The sequence below is a fragment of the Urtica dioica genome, chromosome 9 (genome assembly GCF_054948205.1).
Source record: "Urtica dioica subsp. dioica isolate 48M chromosome 9, U.dioica_male_clone48M_v1_H2, whole genome shotgun sequence".
Lineage (NCBI taxonomy): Eukaryota > Viridiplantae > Streptophyta > Magnoliopsida > Rosales > Urticaceae > Urtica > Urtica dioica.
The window spans coordinates 16748122-16768316 of record NC_142764.1 but is presented as its reverse complement, the minus strand read 5'-3'; the positions used below and the strand labels follow the sequence as shown (position 1 = coordinate 16768316).

The 20195-nt window shown below is 33.8% G+C and overlaps 2 protein-coding genes and 1 long non-coding RNA gene across 3 annotated transcripts; all 3 read right to left on the bottom strand.

Annotated features, from left to right (window-relative positions):
- Positions 1-237: 237 nt before the first annotated feature.
- Positions 238-1842, bottom strand: LOC149385354 (uncharacterized). Its single transcript, XM_089626305.1, has 3 exons — positions 1659-1842; positions 868-1505; positions 238-651 (listed from the first exon to the last, which is right to left on the bottom strand). The coding sequence occupies exons 1-3, from the start codon at positions 1840-1842 to the stop codon at positions 238-240; spliced, it is 1236 nt and encodes a 411-aa protein (XP_089482431.1).
- A 1527-nt stretch (positions 1843-3369) lies between these two features.
- On the bottom strand, positions 3370-6250 carry LOC149385353 (uncharacterized). The gene is made up of 2 exons (XR_016301381.1): positions 5008-6250; positions 3370-3802 (listed from the first exon to the last, which is right to left on the bottom strand). It is a non-coding gene; the product is annotated as an uncharacterized LOC149385353 (long non-coding RNA).
- Positions 6251-15772: 9522 nt separating this feature from the next.
- On the bottom strand, positions 15773-18056 carry LOC149385352 (tropinone reductase-like 3). The gene is made up of 6 exons (XM_089626998.1): positions 17791-18056; positions 17422-17538; positions 17185-17319; positions 16468-16593; positions 16266-16367; positions 15773-16164 (listed from the first exon to the last, which is right to left on the bottom strand). Exons 1-6 carry the CDS (start codon positions 17926-17928, stop codon positions 16015-16017), a joined length of 768 nt encoding a protein of 255 aa, XP_089483124.1. The 5' UTR covers positions 17929-18056; the 3' UTR covers positions 15773-16014.
- Positions 18057-20195: the final 2139 nt, after the last annotated feature.

The following is a 20195-nucleotide window of genomic DNA, read 5'->3' as shown; positions in this document are numbered from 1 at the left end:
TTACAACTTATTAATATGTAAACAAATCACATGGTTTGATCATATTTACATAGTTTTACTGATCCCTATAGATATCAAGTTACTGATGTTAATATTTACATAGTTGTTAATAAATTTAAAATAATAAATTATAAAAACAAATTTCAAACAAAAGAGTTCATCACCTTTATTTGTAAAAAAACAAAAAACAACAATTAAATAACATCGTAAATAAACAGCAGCTAAAAAACAACAATACTACACGCATCCTCTTTTATTGTGACCTAGTTGCCCACATTTGCTACATCTTTGTCGATACGGCTGAACTCTTTCCGACTTGGAACGAAACATTTTCTCCCTAGGTCTCCCAGCTAAACGTTTCTGAACCGGTGGTGGTATTGTCACAGCATCTAGTGGCAGCTCCAAAACTCCATCATGGCAAACAGGAACTACATCTATGGCATACGTTGCATAATAATTTTGTTGAGAATAATATGCAGGTACATAGTCAATGGGCCTCAAATTCCTATGATATAAAGCAGCTACAGCATGAGCACATGGAAAGTCTTCCAGTTGCCAAAAATTGCAACTGCAATATCTTGTGTTGGTGTCAACAATCAAGCGTCTAGCACCGTCAACAACTTCAAACTGACACTCGTTAATAGCATAAATCTGTAAATATATGGACGTTCGTAAATAATATTTTTTTTACAATTATTTACTCGAAATTCATTATAAACTTACGTTCATAGTCCTTGAAGCTTCTTAGGACTCAAATAGCATCTTTAGACCAGTATTTGTAAGGCCTGATTGCATTTTTGGAATGAGAAGCCTTTTCTTATTGAACCAGTCTTGAATAAGACTACGATAACACAAACCAAACATTGCCACAGGCCAACCTCTTGCTTCTCTCAAAACTGCATTCAAGCACTCCGAAATATTGGTAGTCATCACATTAAACCTCTTTCCAGGAAAATGACTTCGTGACCACAATTCTGGATTGGCCCGTAGCAAATATTTTTTGATCTTCTTATTAGAGCATGAGATAATGTTCAAAAAGAAATCAAACTCTTTCGGCGTGTAAGCCTTAGCACACCTATAAAACAAAGGCTGGCTGAAAGACTTCCCAAATTTTGACTTCATGTTCGCCCATAAGTGTTGCATGCATAGAGCAAATTTGGCCTCAGGAAAGACATCATGAACTGCCTTAGGGATTGACAAATTTCTATCCGATACAAATACCAGGTCCTCTTTAACCCCATAAACATGCCTCAATTGCACCATGAACCAATTCCAAGATTTGTCATTTTCAGACTCAACAATACTAAAAGCCAATGGGAACAAATGATTATCCCCATCCTGAGCAGTTGCCAAAAGTAACGTACAATGTGATTTCCCTTTCAAAAATGTGCCATCCACCGAAATAACAGGCCTACAATACTGGAATCCATTGACCGATGCTCCAAGAGCCAAGAAAAAATATTTGAATGACGTATCAGGATTTACTTCTGTAACACAGTATGAACCTGTGTAAATATAAGAACAGTAAATCAGTTAAGATATATTAACTGCCAAAGATATAAATCAATGTAAATACAATTCAAATCCTATTCCACACGGAAATATACTTTTCCAGAAAAACTAAAAGCCAGAGAGTGATACTTAAAAATCGAAAATACCTGGATTCTTTTCAACAATCAAATCATCAATAATAGGTAAATGACTGTATGATTTTTCGTAGTCACCACGCAACTCTTTTAGCACCTCTACACGTCCTTTCCACGCCTTGAAATAACTAGTATCAGCTTTATACCGAGTCTTCATTATTTCAACAGCACCAACTGCTGAAATTTTATCAGACATTGAGCCCCTAAAATCATCTTTAATACACTTGCTTATCAACGACGACGACGCCTGCTTATGTTTATGAACAATGGAAGATCCGTAACAATTATGTTCTTTTACAAACGTTCTAATGACCCACATATTTGATGTAGAACATACAGACGCTCTCATCATCCAACAACATCCAACATTCAAACATACAATAGTATATCGGGTTTTGCTAGATCTCTGAACCCTGAATTCAAAGTTACCACGAAGGGCAATCATGCTCATAGCGACCACAAGAACATCCTTTCGCGTAAATACGTTATTGACATTAACATCAAAATTCATTGGGAAGTTTTTCAAATCAAGATCATCGTAAATAACAGTTTGTAAATCATTTAAATTACATTATGTATTTACACCACCTGAATTGTGATTCTCCCGCCACTGGCGTTCAAAAAGCTTCACTGCATTATAACAGCAATGTAAATATACGTAAATAAATTAATAAACCGTGATAAACCTCAACAATAAAATCAAAAAACTTTCATCACCTGATTCAATAAGCGAAAACCCAGACATGACGAGAAGAGAGATGTAACAACGTTTGAAAAATTTTGGGCATCAGAATTGCGAATTTAAATAGGGTTTAAATAATAGACGATGCAATATAAATCTGGCCGAAAATATAAGAAATAATATATAAAAAGAAACAAAAAAAATTACAACTGCCACGTTCATTTAGTTCCTAAAATAAAAGGGATCATTAATAGCCTAAAATTTTGTTCACACTTATATCAGGAAATACAATTCAAATAATTCTGGGAATAAATTTCATCCGAAAATTCAAATTAGTAATTCAAAATTCAAACGCTCATGGGCAATTTTCGGAAATGAAAAAAACCTATTATTGGGCCACGTCATCGGAATGGCTATTTACTTAGTATTAACAAAACTTTGGCTAAATAGCAAATCATACGTTTGATTTGGCTATTTTGCTAATTTTTTGTTTATAATTTTTGCGTTTATATATAAATTGTCAAATTTAATTTATGTGTTTATGGGTATTTCCGTTCAAATATACACACAGTATTCAAGGGATGTATACAATTGTTGAATATATAAAGAATGATAGTTACATTAGGGTCCTCTTTAAAAGAAATATATATTTTGTATATGTTCATATAAAAGGAAGTATACGTTCAGATGATAAAATATACTTTTCAATTAGATTATATATATATATATATATATATATATATATATATATATATATATCTATATAAGAATATGAAACGTTTGTGTGGTATATGTATACGTTTCACAACCCTGATTTAGCACTTATTTTGTTATTTATGTATATATATATACTAGAAGGAGGAAACGTGCTTCGCACGTGTTGGTCACCACATAATTGTTGTTGCTAATTCTAAAATTGATTAGGAATAAATATGCAGAGAAGATAGATTTAAACAAGAGTTAGTAATGTATTGGAAAAATGAGTTTAGAAACTCATTATCAAAAGAACAATAAAGTAAGAGAAAAGATGAGCTTGAAAAGTAATTGACAAAATATAAGTTTAGCTTTGAGAGCGTTGGACCACAATGACAATGCGAGCACAAGAATCAATAAATGCCAAAGAGGAGAGAGCAAGTGCTATTCGGCCAATTCGAACTGGACACAGATGCCTATGATAATGCAAAAAACTCCAGACGTGACTTTCTTGTTCCTACACAAGAAGATATCAGCAACTGCAAAATACCTCCTTGTGAAATACATGTAGGTATACACAATGATATATATATACATACAATGATTAGTACAACACCAGCAAAAACAGCATGAGACCAACCTCGGCAAACTTGCACATGTTTCTTTTTCATGTAAGATTAAAACAGAAAAACAAAAACTACTACCGTCGTGAGAGCTAAATGACCGGACCCTGCATTTCGTACCTTTGATAATGAGCACAACAAGTTCGATCGATCACCGCCTAGCAATAATTTGCCGCAATTATCAGTACTTAATCAACCTCAGTTCTTAATCAAACTCTGAGTGATATTATTGTAACATGTTATTATTTTATTTTTTTAAAAAAAGCATAGTTCGTGTATTCAATTCACTTTAACATCAACATACAGTTTATCCCTCAAACCAGTCAAGAAATAGTGTCACAAGAAAAAAACGAATAAGATTTAGATGTATACGCATCACTTAACCAAAGCAGATGAACGGAATAAAACTGAACCAAAGAAAAAGTGAGAGAAAATAACCAATCCTCTTTTCAAAACAAATATTAGAGCTTGAGAACATGGATATTATCTTCTAAAGAGACACTGAGGTGATGACAATCTTACATCTATTCAATAGACGATGCACGTTTGTACCATATTTAAGCGTGTATTTTAACTGAAAGTGTTAGATAAATATGTGCGGTTTAAAAATGTATTTTTCCCCAGACTATCGAGCAATCTCTTTCCGATTTTGGAAAAGCGTCTAAGCTCTAGGAGACAAAGGGAAGCTCTTGAGAAGGCATCTCCGCTCTTGGTAACAAATCAGAAGCAATATCAGCTATGCTACAAAAGGAGGTAAACTTCTAAATATTTTTTATTTCTCCCATAGAAGTGTTGTTTCTATTAACAAGTTCAGTTTATTGGCATCTTGCTTTTATTTTTCCTACCTTGCACGCACATCAACTCCTAATAAATCTATCAAGGCAAGATTGTTGATTATATCTACATCCTTGCAGGCACATCATATATTCTTCTATTTCTGTTATTCAACAGGATTAATTACATTTCCTGCTGAATAATTGATTTTGTTACATGTTGTCCCCTGAATTTCATTTGTCTTGTATTTTACCTTTAACCTTCTTAGGGTGTCTATTTTTATTTTTCCTTAACACTTATGATGACAATGTAAAATGACTTTTAAACTCAATTTTTTCCCACATCAGAAACTCGCTCTCAACAACGCAGGCAAAATACACTAATTCCGAATTGAAGAAAAAAAGAAACTGCCCGGATCCAAGCGATAGAGACATAAGTCGGAGATGGTGGCAAACAAGAAGAGACGAAGACAACAAGCCAAAGATTAATCACAGCCTCGTTTAAAGGAAATAACTCGGTAACAATTGGAATCGAATAAATCTAACACAAACATCGACACTCAGAACTAAAGGGGGAAAAAATAACAAACCTCGTGATTCTGAAAGGAATGCAAGACAGCCAGAAAATTCGTGCGATTCCGGCGATGTCGATGTATCCAAGCGCCAACAGCGTACGTCGAGACAGCAGAGAAGACGGCAAAGCGGAAACAATGAGCCAGAGAATAATCAAAGCCCTGTTAAAAAAAAAAAACCTGAAATAAAACTGCAAAACAAATAAATAAAATATATCAAACAAGGAAAAAATAACTCAGTAACAACTGGAATTGAAGAAGTCTTAACACAAAAATCAACACTTAGAACCGAAGGGGAAAAAAATAACAAACCTCAAGATACCGAAAGGAAGTGTTCGATTCTGTGCAAGACAGGGACAAAAATCGTGCGTACAAAACCATATATATAATGATAGTTATTCTATTTCTCAATCAGCCTCTGAGTGATAGACTTCGCATTGTATTAACGTAAATTAGCTTCTTCTATTTACTGGTATGTTATTCTTTTATTCAATGAAAACAAAATACAACTAAAGTATTCGATTCACTTTAACATGAACAAACAGTTTGAAATCACTCCTCTTAGTAACCACTAAACGAAAGGCACAAAATTGTTTTCGTCAATCAATATGACACCTGACTAAATTACATCGAAATTTCAATCCACAACATTCAATTTCAAAATCCTGAAATAAAAAAATTTCAAACCTAGAAATCAAAACCCCATTTGATTTCAGATTCTCGGACAAAAAGGAACATAATCTAGGCGTCAACTTGTGAAATAGTCGAACACAGGTGAAGATTTTCTTCTCTTCGAATTCCGTCTTCGTCGGTTCTTCGTCGTCAATTCCGACGCTGGAGTTCTTGAACAAAATTCGGCGACTTCACTTCGTCCTCTCTCTCTCTGAGCGTAGAGAAGATGGAATTTTAAAGAAGGAAATTAAAATGACGATAAGAACAAAGAAGCCGAAGAAGAAGTGGAGGCGGTTGATAATAAAAAAATACCGAAATAATTTATAGTGGCTTAACCCTTGCATGCAAGAAATAGATGCCACGTTTTTGGCCACATATTAAATTTTGATTGGTTAGTTCGAACAGTAAAAGAAGAACGTAGAAGTGGAGGCGGTTGATTATTAGAAGGATAACATATTTGATGAAGAAAAAAAGATTTTATAGACATATAATTACATCAACTATGTTGAAGTATGTTTGAAATATGATGTCATTTGCATTGGCGGCAAAGGCGAAGTGTTTTTTTAGACAAAATACAGAGACGGGCTGAGACGGACTGCACACTAAGCAAATTTGCTAGAAGACAAAATATAGAGGACCTGCTTGCTTATTCACACATATATGTAGAGGTAATAGATATATATATGTATGTATATATATATATGGAAAATGTTTTAATATATATATATATATATATTAATTATGAGTAATGAGATTACTTTGATATGAAGTATTCAGTATATATGCGGAAGTTATTTGAAAAAAAAGGTACTAGAACATTTTCAATTAATGAAATCGGATCCTGTACCCATTAAACTTTTGTAACCGACTGGAAAGTATTCCAAGAGTAACCGAAATATGTTGTTTGAGATGACATGTTTTCCTAATATATCATTAAGGCTGATTTTAGGAGATTCGTAATAAGAAGGTTTATTATTTGATATTTTTCTCTCTTCTCTCTAATACCTCTCACTCTATCACTCATTTCTCTCTCATGTCCACTGATCATCTTTCCGACTCATTCATCTCCTTCATCTCGATAAGAAACACCTTAGCCCCAAAAGACATTAATATTTCTTAAGTGCTAATTTTTTTTAAGAGGAGTAAAAAGTTGCAACATGATCAAGGTTTCAAATCGACTCGAGTATTTAAATCGTTCCCGATCAAAAATCGTAATTTCTACTCCAGGTGAGAAAAATCTCACTACAGCATGTATTAGTTTTAAATAATATTATGATGAGTTTTGTGATTCATGACTTTTTTTTTGTAGTAATATGTGATTTTGTTTATAGTTATAAGCCACGTGATACATGATATGATATGCTTAAGTACGATGATATGATTTATGAGTTGTTATATATTATGCGATGATTACATATCAACGTTTATGATTAGCTTATGATATATTATGATATTATAAATGATGATGATGGAGTATTAATGACATGTTTTAAAATTTATATGACGTTATATATGTTGATGTTTGCGCATGTTTTTATGCTAAGTAAATTTTATGTATGATGTATGAGATGCTAGTTAACATTTTATGTTGAGCTATGTTATGTTTCATATGCATTTGTAAGCTATGTCATGTTATTTATTTTAAGTTATAATCATGTCACGTATGATGTTATGCATGATGTTTATCTATATTACATGTCATATTTTCATGTCACCTAAATAATAAAGTGAAAAGTTAAGTAAGAGAGTCATACCGCCTCGAGTTACAGAGGTCTGAAAGAGAATTTCTCGTGCCGACTTACAGGCCCAAATGGAGAAAATTCTCATATGTTATAAGTTTATAAGATCGAGCAAATTATGGGACCTTGCAACCTCGTATCTTTGTTTCCAAAGTGTACACTGAAATCGGTACGATTACTCTAGGGGAGCCCCCAATAAAATATGATATGATTTATGTTAAGAAAGACCATTTCACCTTTAGAATGAAAATACTAATAACCAGTTCATACATTGCATTATTCATCTTATTTTGTGAGTTTTATATTGTTCTCGCTGAGCGATAGCTTATTTCCACAAAAATTTTACGTATTTGCTGTAGATAAACAACTTACTGCTGAGTGATGAGTATGGACCACGACGTTGATAGCAAGAGGGTCGGGTTATGGTTGCAACTACGTAAGATAAATTAGATTTAGAATTAATCTCATTTTTACACCATGGACTCGTACCTCGGTTACATTTCACCACATGGACTCGAAAATGTTGCAAAATTCAACTCACAACTCAAACGCGTGTTACAAAGCCCCACTTCCGTCAGTATTTGGACGTTAAGTTTCACGTTTTCATGACGTGACAAGATTTTAAAGGGTATAATAGTATTTTCTATCATTCTAAGATTTAAATATTGTTATTAGTATATTAATTATTAAATAAATAAATATTTCTATTATTCTCTCTTTCTCCTCTCTCTCTCTCTCTCTCTCTCTCTCTCTCTCTCTCTCTCTCTCTCTCTCGGCTATTTCTTCTTCTTTTCTTCTCTGCAGACTCAATTAATAGAAGCGCATCCTCTCGACGAACCCCTCTCTCGTCGACTCGGATTTGAAAGCCATGGAAAACTCCCTCACCATCCTTCCTCTCGATTTCAAGATCCCCCAGAAAGACCTCGCTTCCCTGGTTCTCGACTGCCCAATGGTTCTCAACTTCAAGTTCCTCAAGAACTGGGATTCGCGTTTCTCGAAATCGGGGCTTCCCAGCGCCTCGCCGCTGATGATCAAGAGCCTCCTCGAACACTCCAGAAGGTTCCGAATCGACCCGAGCGAGCTCTCCAGAGTGACGAGGGTCCTCAAGGGCTTAGGGTTTAGCGACAAGGCTTTGTCTAGGGTTCTGGAGGGTTTTCCGGGGGTGACTTCCATGGACGAGAGAGAAATCCGGTGAAGTATCAAATTCCTTTCCGTGATTTCGAGTAAGAAAGAGGACATCGATCGGACTCTCCGTTCCGTCCCTGAGGTCCTGGGCTTTGGGGTCGAAAACCGGCTGAAGCCATTGCTGAACGAGTTCAAAGCTCTGGGCTTTCGCCCGAGCTCGTTTCTTCAAATTCAATTGAGAATAATATGTTTCAACTAAATTTATTTATTGTATAAATAAATCACATTGTCAATTTTTTTATACATAATTTTGACATACTGCAAACCACCCACAATGCGCCTATAAAGCTGAGCATAAGAAACTTGTCACGCCCATAGGCAGTCCACTGAAAGACCACTGGTCATGGGAGTATCACTAGAACGAGCAAACTGCATGTTAGCCTTGCACAACAACTCCTTGGTATACTTAGTTTGGCATAGAAGTAACCCTTAATCTGTTTTGATCATCTGGACTCCCAAAAAATAGTCAAGAAGACCAAGATCCTTCATGGAGAACAAAGAACTGAGCTTGGTAATCATCTCTTCAACCTCACTTGAAACAGATACAGTCACCAAGATATCGTCAACGTAGGCAATAACATATCTGAGAGTGTGACGATACCTTGATGAACTGTGCGAGTACAACATGGTTGCACAATGCAACTTCAAAACACAATTTTCAGAGATTAAGCAGGGAGATAAATTGAGATTTGAAAAAAAGATAGGATATATATTGACACTGTAAAGATAGAACATAATCGTTACCACCAACCGCCAGTCACCAGACAACAATTTATAATATATCAGAAGAAGAAAAAAAAGATAACACACGGATGAAGTGTCGTGTGAAGAAGCTAGGTCATCATTTAATAGAGTTTTGAGCTCGCAGTAGACAACGACCATAATAAACTAATAATAATATGGCAAGATATAATATAGAAGGAAAAGTGGGACCAGCTAGAGTCTTGATGGGAAGCCTCCAGCAACAACAAGGGTTTCTCCGGTGATGAAAGAGGCATCGTCGGACACTAAAAAAGCCGTCGCAGCAGCAATCTCTTCAGCTCTCCCCAGTCTTTTTAGGGCAGCCTTCTCTTCAAGTTGTTTTTTCTATATAATATCAATTTTCATACTCAAATCTAGGATATCATATAAATACTTCAAAGGATAACTAAACTACAAGATGAAAATTTTGTTTGATTAATTACCAATATAATGTTATTTATTGAGTCATAGATAACGCTAGTCTTTTCATTTGAAAATGTCAAAGTGCTATAAAGACAAGGGCATTTACTTATTTACCCTTAACAATACTATTTAATTCTTATTATCTCATATATTTTGTTTTTAGTTTTTATCATTAGAGAAAAAAAAAAGTGAATTGGGATAAAGGACTATTTAAATTCCTTCCCCATAGAATTTTAAATATCTATATTAATTTAGATATTCTGTTAACAATATAAATCGTAATATTTCGCTAGCATGTTATGCGAGTGTTAAATATTTCATTATAAGTTCAAACACACTTGTATGCGCGTAGTCAAACGGATGATAAAATGTATAGACTTACAAGTGCATCGTCTTTTGTAATTATATTGGCAAAATTAGTCTGCACAACACCAGGTGCTACACAATTTACCCGTGTGTCCGGCCCAAGCTCCTCAGCGATCGCCTATGCATAAGAAATCAAATATACAATATCTCCATTAATTGTAAGTTTAATAGTCGAACTTGATGCGATCAAACTTATATAATAACTTATCTTGTTCCCGACTTAGGCTAAGTTTCACCATTTTGTTTAGCCCAACTCAATCACTAGTTTGAGTCAAGGACTCAAACTCCGCACTTACCACTTTCTATAAAGTGTTTTTCAAAAAAACCTATCTAATTGTTATCGATTCGCTTAAAACGTACGATTCACCGAATATCATAGTTCTCCACGCCTACTTCAAACAGTCTATGCTTAAAAATAATTTTTCAGCCCTTACCGTTAACTGTACGTCACAGTTAAGCATTTTTCTTCCTTAGTACTATTTTCCTTCACAGTTAAATTATGCTTTGATTTTTCTTTTTTATTTGTATTTATATAGTTTATTTTGGTTGATTATGAGTTGAGTTGATTTGATTTATTTTTAGTTGATAAATCAAATCAACTCAACTCATCTCGCACCTAATATCTTTAACGACGGACTTTTAAGTGTGACATTGTCGCACCAAAAGTCGCACCTAATAAACTATTAGGTGCGATTTTTGGGGCATTAGGTGTGACAATCGTCGCACCGGATGCCTCTATTTATTCTAGTGGTATAGTTTATTTTTATTATTATTAATTTGGTTGATTTTGACTAGTTTTGAGTTAATTATGTCCATTTTGAGATGATTTTGGTTAGTTTTGAATTGATTTTCATTTTGATTGAGTTGATTTTGAAGGGCCATTTTGAATTATTTGATTAGTTTTTTTTTTACTACTTTTGGTTGATTGATTTATAAGATTTTGTTATAAGTATCTTTAATTTATTTGTGTATGAATAATTAGTGGTTATCATTCTTTTTAATTGCGGTAGGGGTATTCTAATCATTGACTAAAGTTAGTTGAATTAAAAAAATTAACCGAATTACATGTAAAATACTACTTTTGAAATTTTGGCATTATAATCTGGTTATAAGATTCAAGGGCCCATAGTTTCATATCATAAATAATAAAACCGGCCTTTTAGTAAAATAATTATGATTTTTACGTAACTTGATTTTTAGGGCTCTCTAGATATATAACTATAAGAAAACTCAAATTTTGTCATATAACTAATTTTTGGTAAATTTTAAGTAAATAGCCACAAAATTTGATTAGCAAAACAAAAAAAAAACATTAATAGTTGTAAATATTCGTTAATAATTATAAATAACAATCAAACTCCAAAGGGAATATATAGAATGTTAAAAACGTTTAAACAATCTTATCACCATAATGACTATTTACTTAAAATTTACAAAAGCTTTGTCATTCAGTAAATCTCCAAATTTTGGTGACTTATTTACTCCATTAATTGTAATTCTTTTTCTATCGAAATACTTATAATAACTTTAAAATAAAATTAAAGTATTATAATTATTTCAAAAAGAAAAATATAACATATAACATATTATACTACTTAAAATATTAACATTGCTATTTAGCGAACATTTCAAATATAGTTACTGAATCTGACGTGATAAAGTTAATATCTTTTAATTTCAATTACATTTTGAACATCTGTATAGTTTTAGTTTTTGTTAGTAGTTGCTTTTTAAAATATTGATTATTTATCAAAATTTAAATTTGTACGCGGCTAATTATTGTAGGTCCTTTAGGAGAATAGAATAAGTTTATTACCTTAGTAAGTCCAAGAAGAGCAGTTTTGGTGACTGCATACATACACCATGAAGGTCCCGCGTGGTATCCGGAAACTGACGAAATGAATATTACCGAAGAGCCCTTTTTCAGGTGAGGTGCAACTTCCTGAGATTATATGAATTAATAAGACACCAACATATATTTTTGTCTATAACTGCAGAAAATTATTTAAAGCATGACGATCATTTTAGAGGTGATCACTTTAATGCATGAAGATAATTTGCTTATAGAAAAGAAATAAAACAAGGGGTGTTTTTTTTTCTTTTTTTTAACAAAACAAGGGGTGTTTATAATATCAGAATTTAGTGGAGACAAATCTTTGTATACGTCATATTAACTATTTTCTGTAAGAACATAGAAATAGTTTAAATAATTATTTTATATAGAAACTAGAGTTATGAAAGGTTAGGAAACCAATACGTAACTTCTAACTATATATTTATCGAAGGCTTCAAAAAAGTATAAATTTATCAAGGTAAATATTTAAATTTCAGTTTAAGATTATATTTAAGTAATAACTTAATTTAATTTATCGCACCTGAATATGATCCAAAGTAATATGTATATATGGTCCGAAATTCCTCGTGTATACTATGGACAACCCATTAGCAGTTCTTCTGCGTATATGTGATGTGCTACATAGCCAGGGTCGGCTTGAGAGATCTTGCTTTAGGTTCTCACTAAAGCAAGATCATATGGAAAAAGGCATTTACATACCCTTTAAATTTGTATGATTAGTTATAATTTTTTTTTTGTAGTCCCTATATAATATGCTACAAATCTTACATTTTATTGCTCTAGATCTTATATAACTAGTATAAATACGTATACTTTGACATATTTAATATACTTAGAAAATTAGATCAATAGACAATCTCACTATTTTCATTTCTCTCTAGATATCTACAATATTTATCATTAATTAAATGATAATTAATAAATAAATTATTGAACGTGCAATTCTCTCGAATAGGTTGAGCCGTTATTTTTTTTTTTTTTATATATAGAGTGGATAAAAGAGCTACAGATATACACTTGTCGGTATTCGTATTTTGATCATTAGCACTTTAATAAACAGTTACAAATTATTGTGCATATTCCATCTCAAATGACGCCTGATACATTTTGCTCATCACCTTGTCATTTTCTATTAACGTGTGTACTTACCATTTATATTATGGTTATGGGTTTGACATTATAATTTTAATTTTCAAATTTTTTTTCCAATTTATATGTTAAATCTCTACTTTTTTTACTAATTTTGTAATTCTAAAATATTTATACAGATATGTAGGATCTACGTTGGTTGGTATCGCAATTTTCAGATTTCTATGGAATATTTATTGATAGGTTGGTACTCCATCAGTAAACCACATATCTCCGTAAAAGTTCACAGATATTCTAGGTGTGTCCATCTTTATTTAAGATAGCGAAGCATTAACTGTACGTTTTTGTGTGACGAATCTCCGATAACCACAAACGCACACAACATACTCATTATGTACTTGTACGATACAATATTACAACTATATCAGCGATTTACAATTTTCAATTGCTGATTTACAATTTTCAATAACTACTTTTACACATGTTGATACGATTCATATGCAATCTCTGTCCATCAGGAATATATAAAAAGCATCGTCGTCCTCGTGCTGTGAGAATCATTTTCTGTAATTGTGGGTAGGGCAATTAATATTGTTACAAAAAAAGTGCGCGTACTTTAATAATGAAACAATACATGTGTAGAACGGATGACAAGACAAGATATACATACTCGATGGTTTGGGTTGGAATATAATAGAAAATAAATGGGTGGGTCGCCTGTCCATATTTTAGTCCGATCTAAAATCGGTCACAAAATCAGTTTAGATTGGCCTAAACGACGTTATTCTTAAATTTTAACGTCCGATCCGGTCTCCGATCAAATTGAGACCTATTTTTAATTATATTTTTTATAAAATTAATCGGTTTAGTTCGGTTTATACTGCAGTTTTAAAATTTTGGAACGAACCAGATCGTTTGTAAATACAAAGCGGACTGGAATGGACTACTGAATTTTTAAATCGTAAAAAATTAGATCGCTTGTTTAAAAATTAGTGTTCCGATCCGATTTACTTGTCATCGATTTTTTTTGGCACCTTAGTGGGCTGTACTTTTCTACGAAGTTGACTAATACTGTTATTTACAAAAAAAAAAAAAAATAAATAAATAAATAAATAAATAAATAAATTATGGATAATCCTTTGTTTCAAGTACAGATGATATATATAATAAATTAATCAATTCACTACTTCAAAATTATTTTAATACCCTGAATTTTAATTGGGAATGAAACTAGTAGAAATAAAGAATGACTTCTGTTATTAATTTTTTGTTTCTTTCACCCACACTTACCGCCATTAAATAGGTTATTTGAAGCGCAGTCAAATAAAAAATAAAAATAAAAAACTTTGAAAGATTATATTTGTGAAGTTTGACAGCAAACTCGGATCAATTTTTTCAGAAAAGACTTGAGAAAGCTTCAGTTGCTTGTGCAGGAAGTAAAGAGTGTGGTGGAGTGGTGCAGGAAGTTATCAAGCGCGGCAATGTACCAGATCGAAGCTTTTGGAGTCGGTGGACTTCAAGTGATAGAAATAGATTTTAGGGGTTTATTCGTAACTAAACTCTTGTATCAGCTTGTACACTAATGTAAAGGCCTTAGTTACAGGGCTGGAAACAGAATCTGAGAGCTAGAGAGAGAAAGGGAAACACGAGTGAAATAGATGAAGAAGTCAAATCTGCAATGGATTGATTTCTCGAGTGATTTCACACGTATGTAATCTCGGAATCTCAGATTGAAAAAAACTGATTGATCATTGTGATTAGTGGATGATGTTGGATGTATGTTCATAAATACCAAACAGGGTAAAATTTCGTGTTTGTGAATGTGTGATTGTTGTGTATGTGTTGGGGGGGTTAGCATTGATTGAAATTAAAGAACTCATCGGAGTCAAAGTTAAAGAAAGTCAACAGTACTTAATATACCAATCGTTTTGTAAACAAAACCTCGTTTTTTGGGGAAAACAAAAACTTTGCATATTCTAAAATATACACATGGACGGAGATATTCTCATCAAAGAATCAGAAGCAATTTAAGATAAATCAATAATAAAATACGGAAAATGAGATAATCATAGTAATTTTAACTTGTCTCGTGCCCTTTTGAAGAAGACTCGTTAAAAATCGAACTCATATATAGTGGAATGGGTTCCTTTTTTCAAACTTCATCGCTCAAATATCTTGTTTATATGTTTCTATTTTACAGTATTTTAGCGTCAAAATTTTCTGAAAAATAACAATAAAAAGTTATTTGTAAGAGGTTTTCGTTGTGATATTTCCACTCGCTCAAGTGTACATAGTGCCCAAGTAATATAGTACAAGTACGAGTATCGATTCCACAGAGACTTACTCTAAAATAACACACATAGTCTTCTCATTCATCATATCACAAATCCTACCATCTAATTTCCCAACACAATGACAAATCCCTCTGCTAATCAATTAAATGTCGACATTTTTCAATGCTACCAACTTTGTTTTTAAAATTCATTTGTGCTCTAATATTTCCTAAGCTAGTGTGATCCCATTTTCGTAGTTTCCAGTTTCTATTCAATTTCGATCCTGCACTTCTTGAGCTGGCATAACCAGATCATAATTCAATCGGTAATTACGAAAAAAAATAATAATGATAATAAAAAATATAAAAAAATAATAAAAAAAAATTGTAACAACATTCTTGAGCCATTTACGACAACCAACCGTGATAACCCTACGAAAATTCAGCATATAGAAACTGTTCAAGCCATTAAACATCAAGATAGGTGTACTTACATTTACAGTCCAAACCGAAGCCTTTTATCACCCTGCCACCCTAGGCTGAGACTTCTTTCTCCTTCTCTAAATCATTGTCAAAGAAATCACCGGCTTAAACTTTATTAGAAACCTCAATCAAAGGTCGTTTTAACCATGTAACTTCTATTATGAAAATTCCATGGTCCACAACAGACTTAATTTATGGAATTAAAGTCTGGAAGGTGTTCCTCCGGCCACCACCAGAGTCTCTCCGGTGATGTAAGAAGCGTCGTCCGATGCCAAAAACGCAGTCGCAGCAGCCATGTCCTCAGTGGTCCCAAGCCTGTTAAGTAGACTCTGCCCCTCGATTGTCTTCCTCTGCGACACAATCATATCTCAAATTGTTAAAAAAAATTAAATAAATAAATAAAATCTAATATTGAACTGAATACCCCAACAGAGGAGAGAAATTCACTTACCACAGCTTCATTCTTCACAAGAAAGTCAGCAAAATGCGTTGGCACAAACCCTGGAGCAACACAATTTACCCGGGTATTGGGGGCCATTTCAGCAGCGAGAGCCTATCGATGAAATGAGAAAAATAAGAAAAATCACAGAAACTCAACATACGCACAATCTATGTAGCTCGTAAGTTAATTAACATTTGAACCAACAATTTACCTTTGTGAGACCGAGAAGAGCCGTCTTTGTTACACCGTACATTGCGAGAGCGGAGCTTGGTTGGAAACCCGCAATGGAGGATATCAAAACCACCGAAGAACCACTTTTCAAGTGAGGAGCCGCCTCCTGTTAATATAATCAACTCAAATTATAATTCTTAAGCTACTAATTTTCAGCGATCGCAATACAAGCGAGTTGGGCCAGAACTGCCTCATCTCTTGCTAAATCCATGACCAAGCCCTTTTTTTAAGAGACTAGACCAACTCATAAGCCTATTTAAAAAATTAAAAAAATAATAATAATAATAATAATAAAAAAATAAAAATAAAAAATAAAAAATTGAAGCTTTACATTAAAGTTCATGTATTCTTAATGATCATCTATAATTAAAATTACAAAAAAAAAATAAAAAATAAAAGCTAGATCTAGGCTTCGTTGAAAAGCAAACCAGAACCGGCGCCTAATATTAGGCTCGGGTTTGTTCATGTTCCCGAGGTTAAACCCGCCTAAATCCACAAGGCCCTGGAATTATCGACCTCCCAAGTGGCCCCAATTATTGCTGGGGCGAATCGAACCAGTGACTGAGAAGGTCCCAAGAATCACCCGTACCACTAGAGCAACCACTAGGGGTTTTTTTTTTCCAGCACTATTAACTTGTACTACTAAATCAACATGTGTCTTCACCTACGGGTATTGTCACTAAGTTTATAGTTTTACCTGTAGAACAAGTATAGCAGCTTTGACATTGATGTCCCAGAGCTTGTCAAGAACAGACTCTCGGGTTTCCAAAATAGAATCAACAGAAGGATTGACCGCAGCATTTGACACCACCACGTCTATCTTTCCATATTTCTGCAACAACACCAGCAAGCTCAAAATAAATCAACATAGTCAATTACCGATAATACTGATTCCGAATTCAGTATGGTTCGAAGTAACGTACTAACGTCTCACCTCGATGGTCTTGCTTATAAGATTCTTCCTATGTTCTGGATTAGAGACGTGACAAACAATGCCTATTGCTTCAACTCCCTGGCTCCTGAGCTGCTCAACCGCCTCATCCACATTTGACTATCCATTTCATCACAAAAGGAATTACATCAAGTTACAACAACATCAAAATAGCAGATTCTATTTTGTGGATTTCTAGAGTTAAATTATTTCACCCGATGCGTTGTTAATCCGCCATTACCAGGTTTAGCACTTTACAAAACAGTTCCGACATAAAATTGAAATTTTACAAACAGATCACAAATAGAAATAGAGATCATACAATCTAAGTAAGAGCTTCTATAGAAACTGATGTAGAATGGCAATAAAAACCTGCTTGCGAGACGAAACCACCACAGAAGCACCTTCGAAACCGAGTCGCTGGACGATTCCGAACCCGATCCCCTGAGTCGAAGCCGTCACGATCGCTACTTTCCCTTCGAACCTCTTCCCAATTTTACTCCTTTCCATTCTTTATTCCTTCAAAATTAATGTTGACTGTGAGGCTTTACGGTGGAAGAGAAGGTGTAATGGTTTTTTTTTTCTTGGGAACCATACAGAAAGGGATCAGCTTTGGGATTTTTTTTTTTTTTATCGGACAGATATAGGAGTTGTAACTGTAAACAAAATAACAAATAAGCTACGTAATTAGCCAAACCTACCAATCCTATCAATGTGAGAACAAAAAAGTGAAGACATGTACGTGTGATTTTACGAAGTATATTTTATTTATAATAATAGATAACATTTATTAAAATAAATTTTAGATGTTGACAAACAAATATAAATATTAGAAAGTTTGATATTTGAGGCAAGAAAATAAATTATTCTCTCCATTTATCAATAATGAATAATTGATAATTGTTAAGCCTAAATATATTAAAAAAAAATACTTAATAAGTTTACTTCCATATGATAGGAAAGAGAATTTGACAACAATAATATTATTTGGTTGCACTTATCAAAAATCGACCAAAACTCAAAAATTAACACATCTATTATTATTTGAGGTATACAAAGACTCATATACCCTTCTCTCTTTTTCATTTTCCTAATTTAAATTTGCAACATGAAGAAGAATAAAATGGCAGAAGAGAGAGGAAGGAAAAGGACGAAGAATATCGACACCAAACACAGCGATTCGGGCTTGTTGTTACATTAATTGGCGATTTAATGTTGGCAAAATATTTAAAGAATCGTGATATATTATTTCGGATAGAATTGTGTCTTGTTACGACTATTCTAGAAGCGTTACAGTTTCTGTTGTAACAGTTTGCGCAACAATTGCGGCCCATTCACTTTTGGGCTTTTCTATTCCGAATTGAAGTAGGATTCCAGCGTGGATTAATGAGATAATGGGCTGGTCTTCCTAATCCGACTTCAAGATTCGTGTTGACCTAGTTTTCTCATATAAATAGGTCATCACCTCACCTTCTACACTGACGCCTTTTGAGAGATTTATTTGAGTATTTTAGCTGAGCTTAGAACGACATGTGTTCAAGCTTTTAAGGTGTCTTTTACCTCTGCTTTGTTGCCTATATACGGGTGATTGTATTAGAAGCTAGAGGTTAGGTTTTTTAATTGTTTTTGTTGGGAAACACGTTAAGAAGTCTCGGGAGAGATATTCTGTGGGAATCGAGGGGATCTCGTACTTAGGGGGAGCCTAAGTTGCTGTTGAAGAGGATAGACGTAGGTTGGGTAGCTAGCGAGAGAGTCGTTGAGTGTAAATCCTTATTGTACCACGTTATCATAGTAAACTGCTTTCCACCGGGCAAAGGCCCTCCAGACGTAGGCACGGATTGCCGAACTGGGTTACCAACTCTGGTGTCTATTTATTATTTCCGCACTCACATCGTTTATCTCGTGTTTCTCTAAATTTCAGCAACTGTCGCACTTTCTGTTACAACATATTCTGCAACAGCTGCGCAGATTCAGTAATTTCAGGGCTCAATCGTTGTGGCGCTGGTGAACATCACGAGGCGGGGAAAACGGTGCCAGTTATGGCCATGCTGTTGGCCGGCGACGGTGAAGAGGAAGAGGAACGCTGCGTACCCTTCGCTCAGTCCCCAGTCAAGGCGAAAGTGTCGAACGCGTAGCCGGAGCTCGTCGAGGAAGGCTGAGATCTCGTATCAATTTTGTGTCACATAAAAGAAATTCAATTTTTCAAACTTCAAATTATTTTAAAGATGAAGATTCATCATATCTAGATGCCATTATTTTACAAGCTTGAAGTTCTTAATTTTTCTGAAATCAGGTGTTATTTTACAGCTACGCCATTTTTCAAAAGGCTGATAAGGTCCCAGACCCGTCCACTGAATCTACGCCTCTGTTTTAGGGCCACTATGTCTATGCTGACATTCAATGGATATTTTCTAGAGTACAACTCAACAACAAAGATCATGTAGAGTTCGGAAAGAGAGTTCACAATCCAACCACATCATGATTTTTAGCCATGTTAATAACAATGTAAGCAAGCAAGTAAGAAAAAAAAGCATATGTAAAATGTATAGAGTAAAGTAGATGAATCACATTTTTAGTCGTTTTTTTATCGGCACTTTTTCTTTTTTTTAGTTTTGTTTGGGTTTTATCAACAACAGTTTATGTTGATAACGGATGATTTTGCGATTTGATAAATGCAACTGACTCGGGATGAAGTGATCTAGTGTTGGTGTTGGTTTTTCTATTTCTTGTTGTTATTACTATAGATTGGATTTTTTTGTTATTAATAAAACTGATGT

Excerpts from the sequence above, each read along its gene's own strand:
- LOC149385352 (XM_089626998.1), bottom strand. The coding sequence starts at position 17,928 with ATGGAAAGGAGTAAAATTGGGAAGAGGTTCGAAGGGAAAGTAGCGATC. Across the intron at positions 17,320-17,421 it reads TTATAAGCAAGACCATCGAG|AAATATGGAAAGATAGACGT; the intron begins GTGAGACGTTAG and ends GTGTTGTTGCAG. Across the intron at positions 16,368-16,467 it reads CTCTTCTCGGTCTCACAAAG|GCTCTCGCTGCTGAAATGGC; the intron begins GTAAATTGTTGG and ends TTTCATCGATAG.
- LOC149385354 (XM_089626305.1), bottom strand. The coding sequence starts at position 1,842 with ATGTCTGATAAAATTTCAGCAGTTGGTGCTGTTGAAATAATGAAGACT. Across the intron at positions 1,506-1,658 it reads GATTGTTGAAAAGAATCCAG|GTTCATACTGTGTTACAGAA; the intron begins GTATTTTCGATT and ends ATATTTACACAG. Across the intron at positions 652-867 it reads AAGCAAGAGGTTGGCCTGTG|ATTTATGCTATTAACGAGTG; the intron begins GCAATGTTTGGT and ends ATATATTTACAG.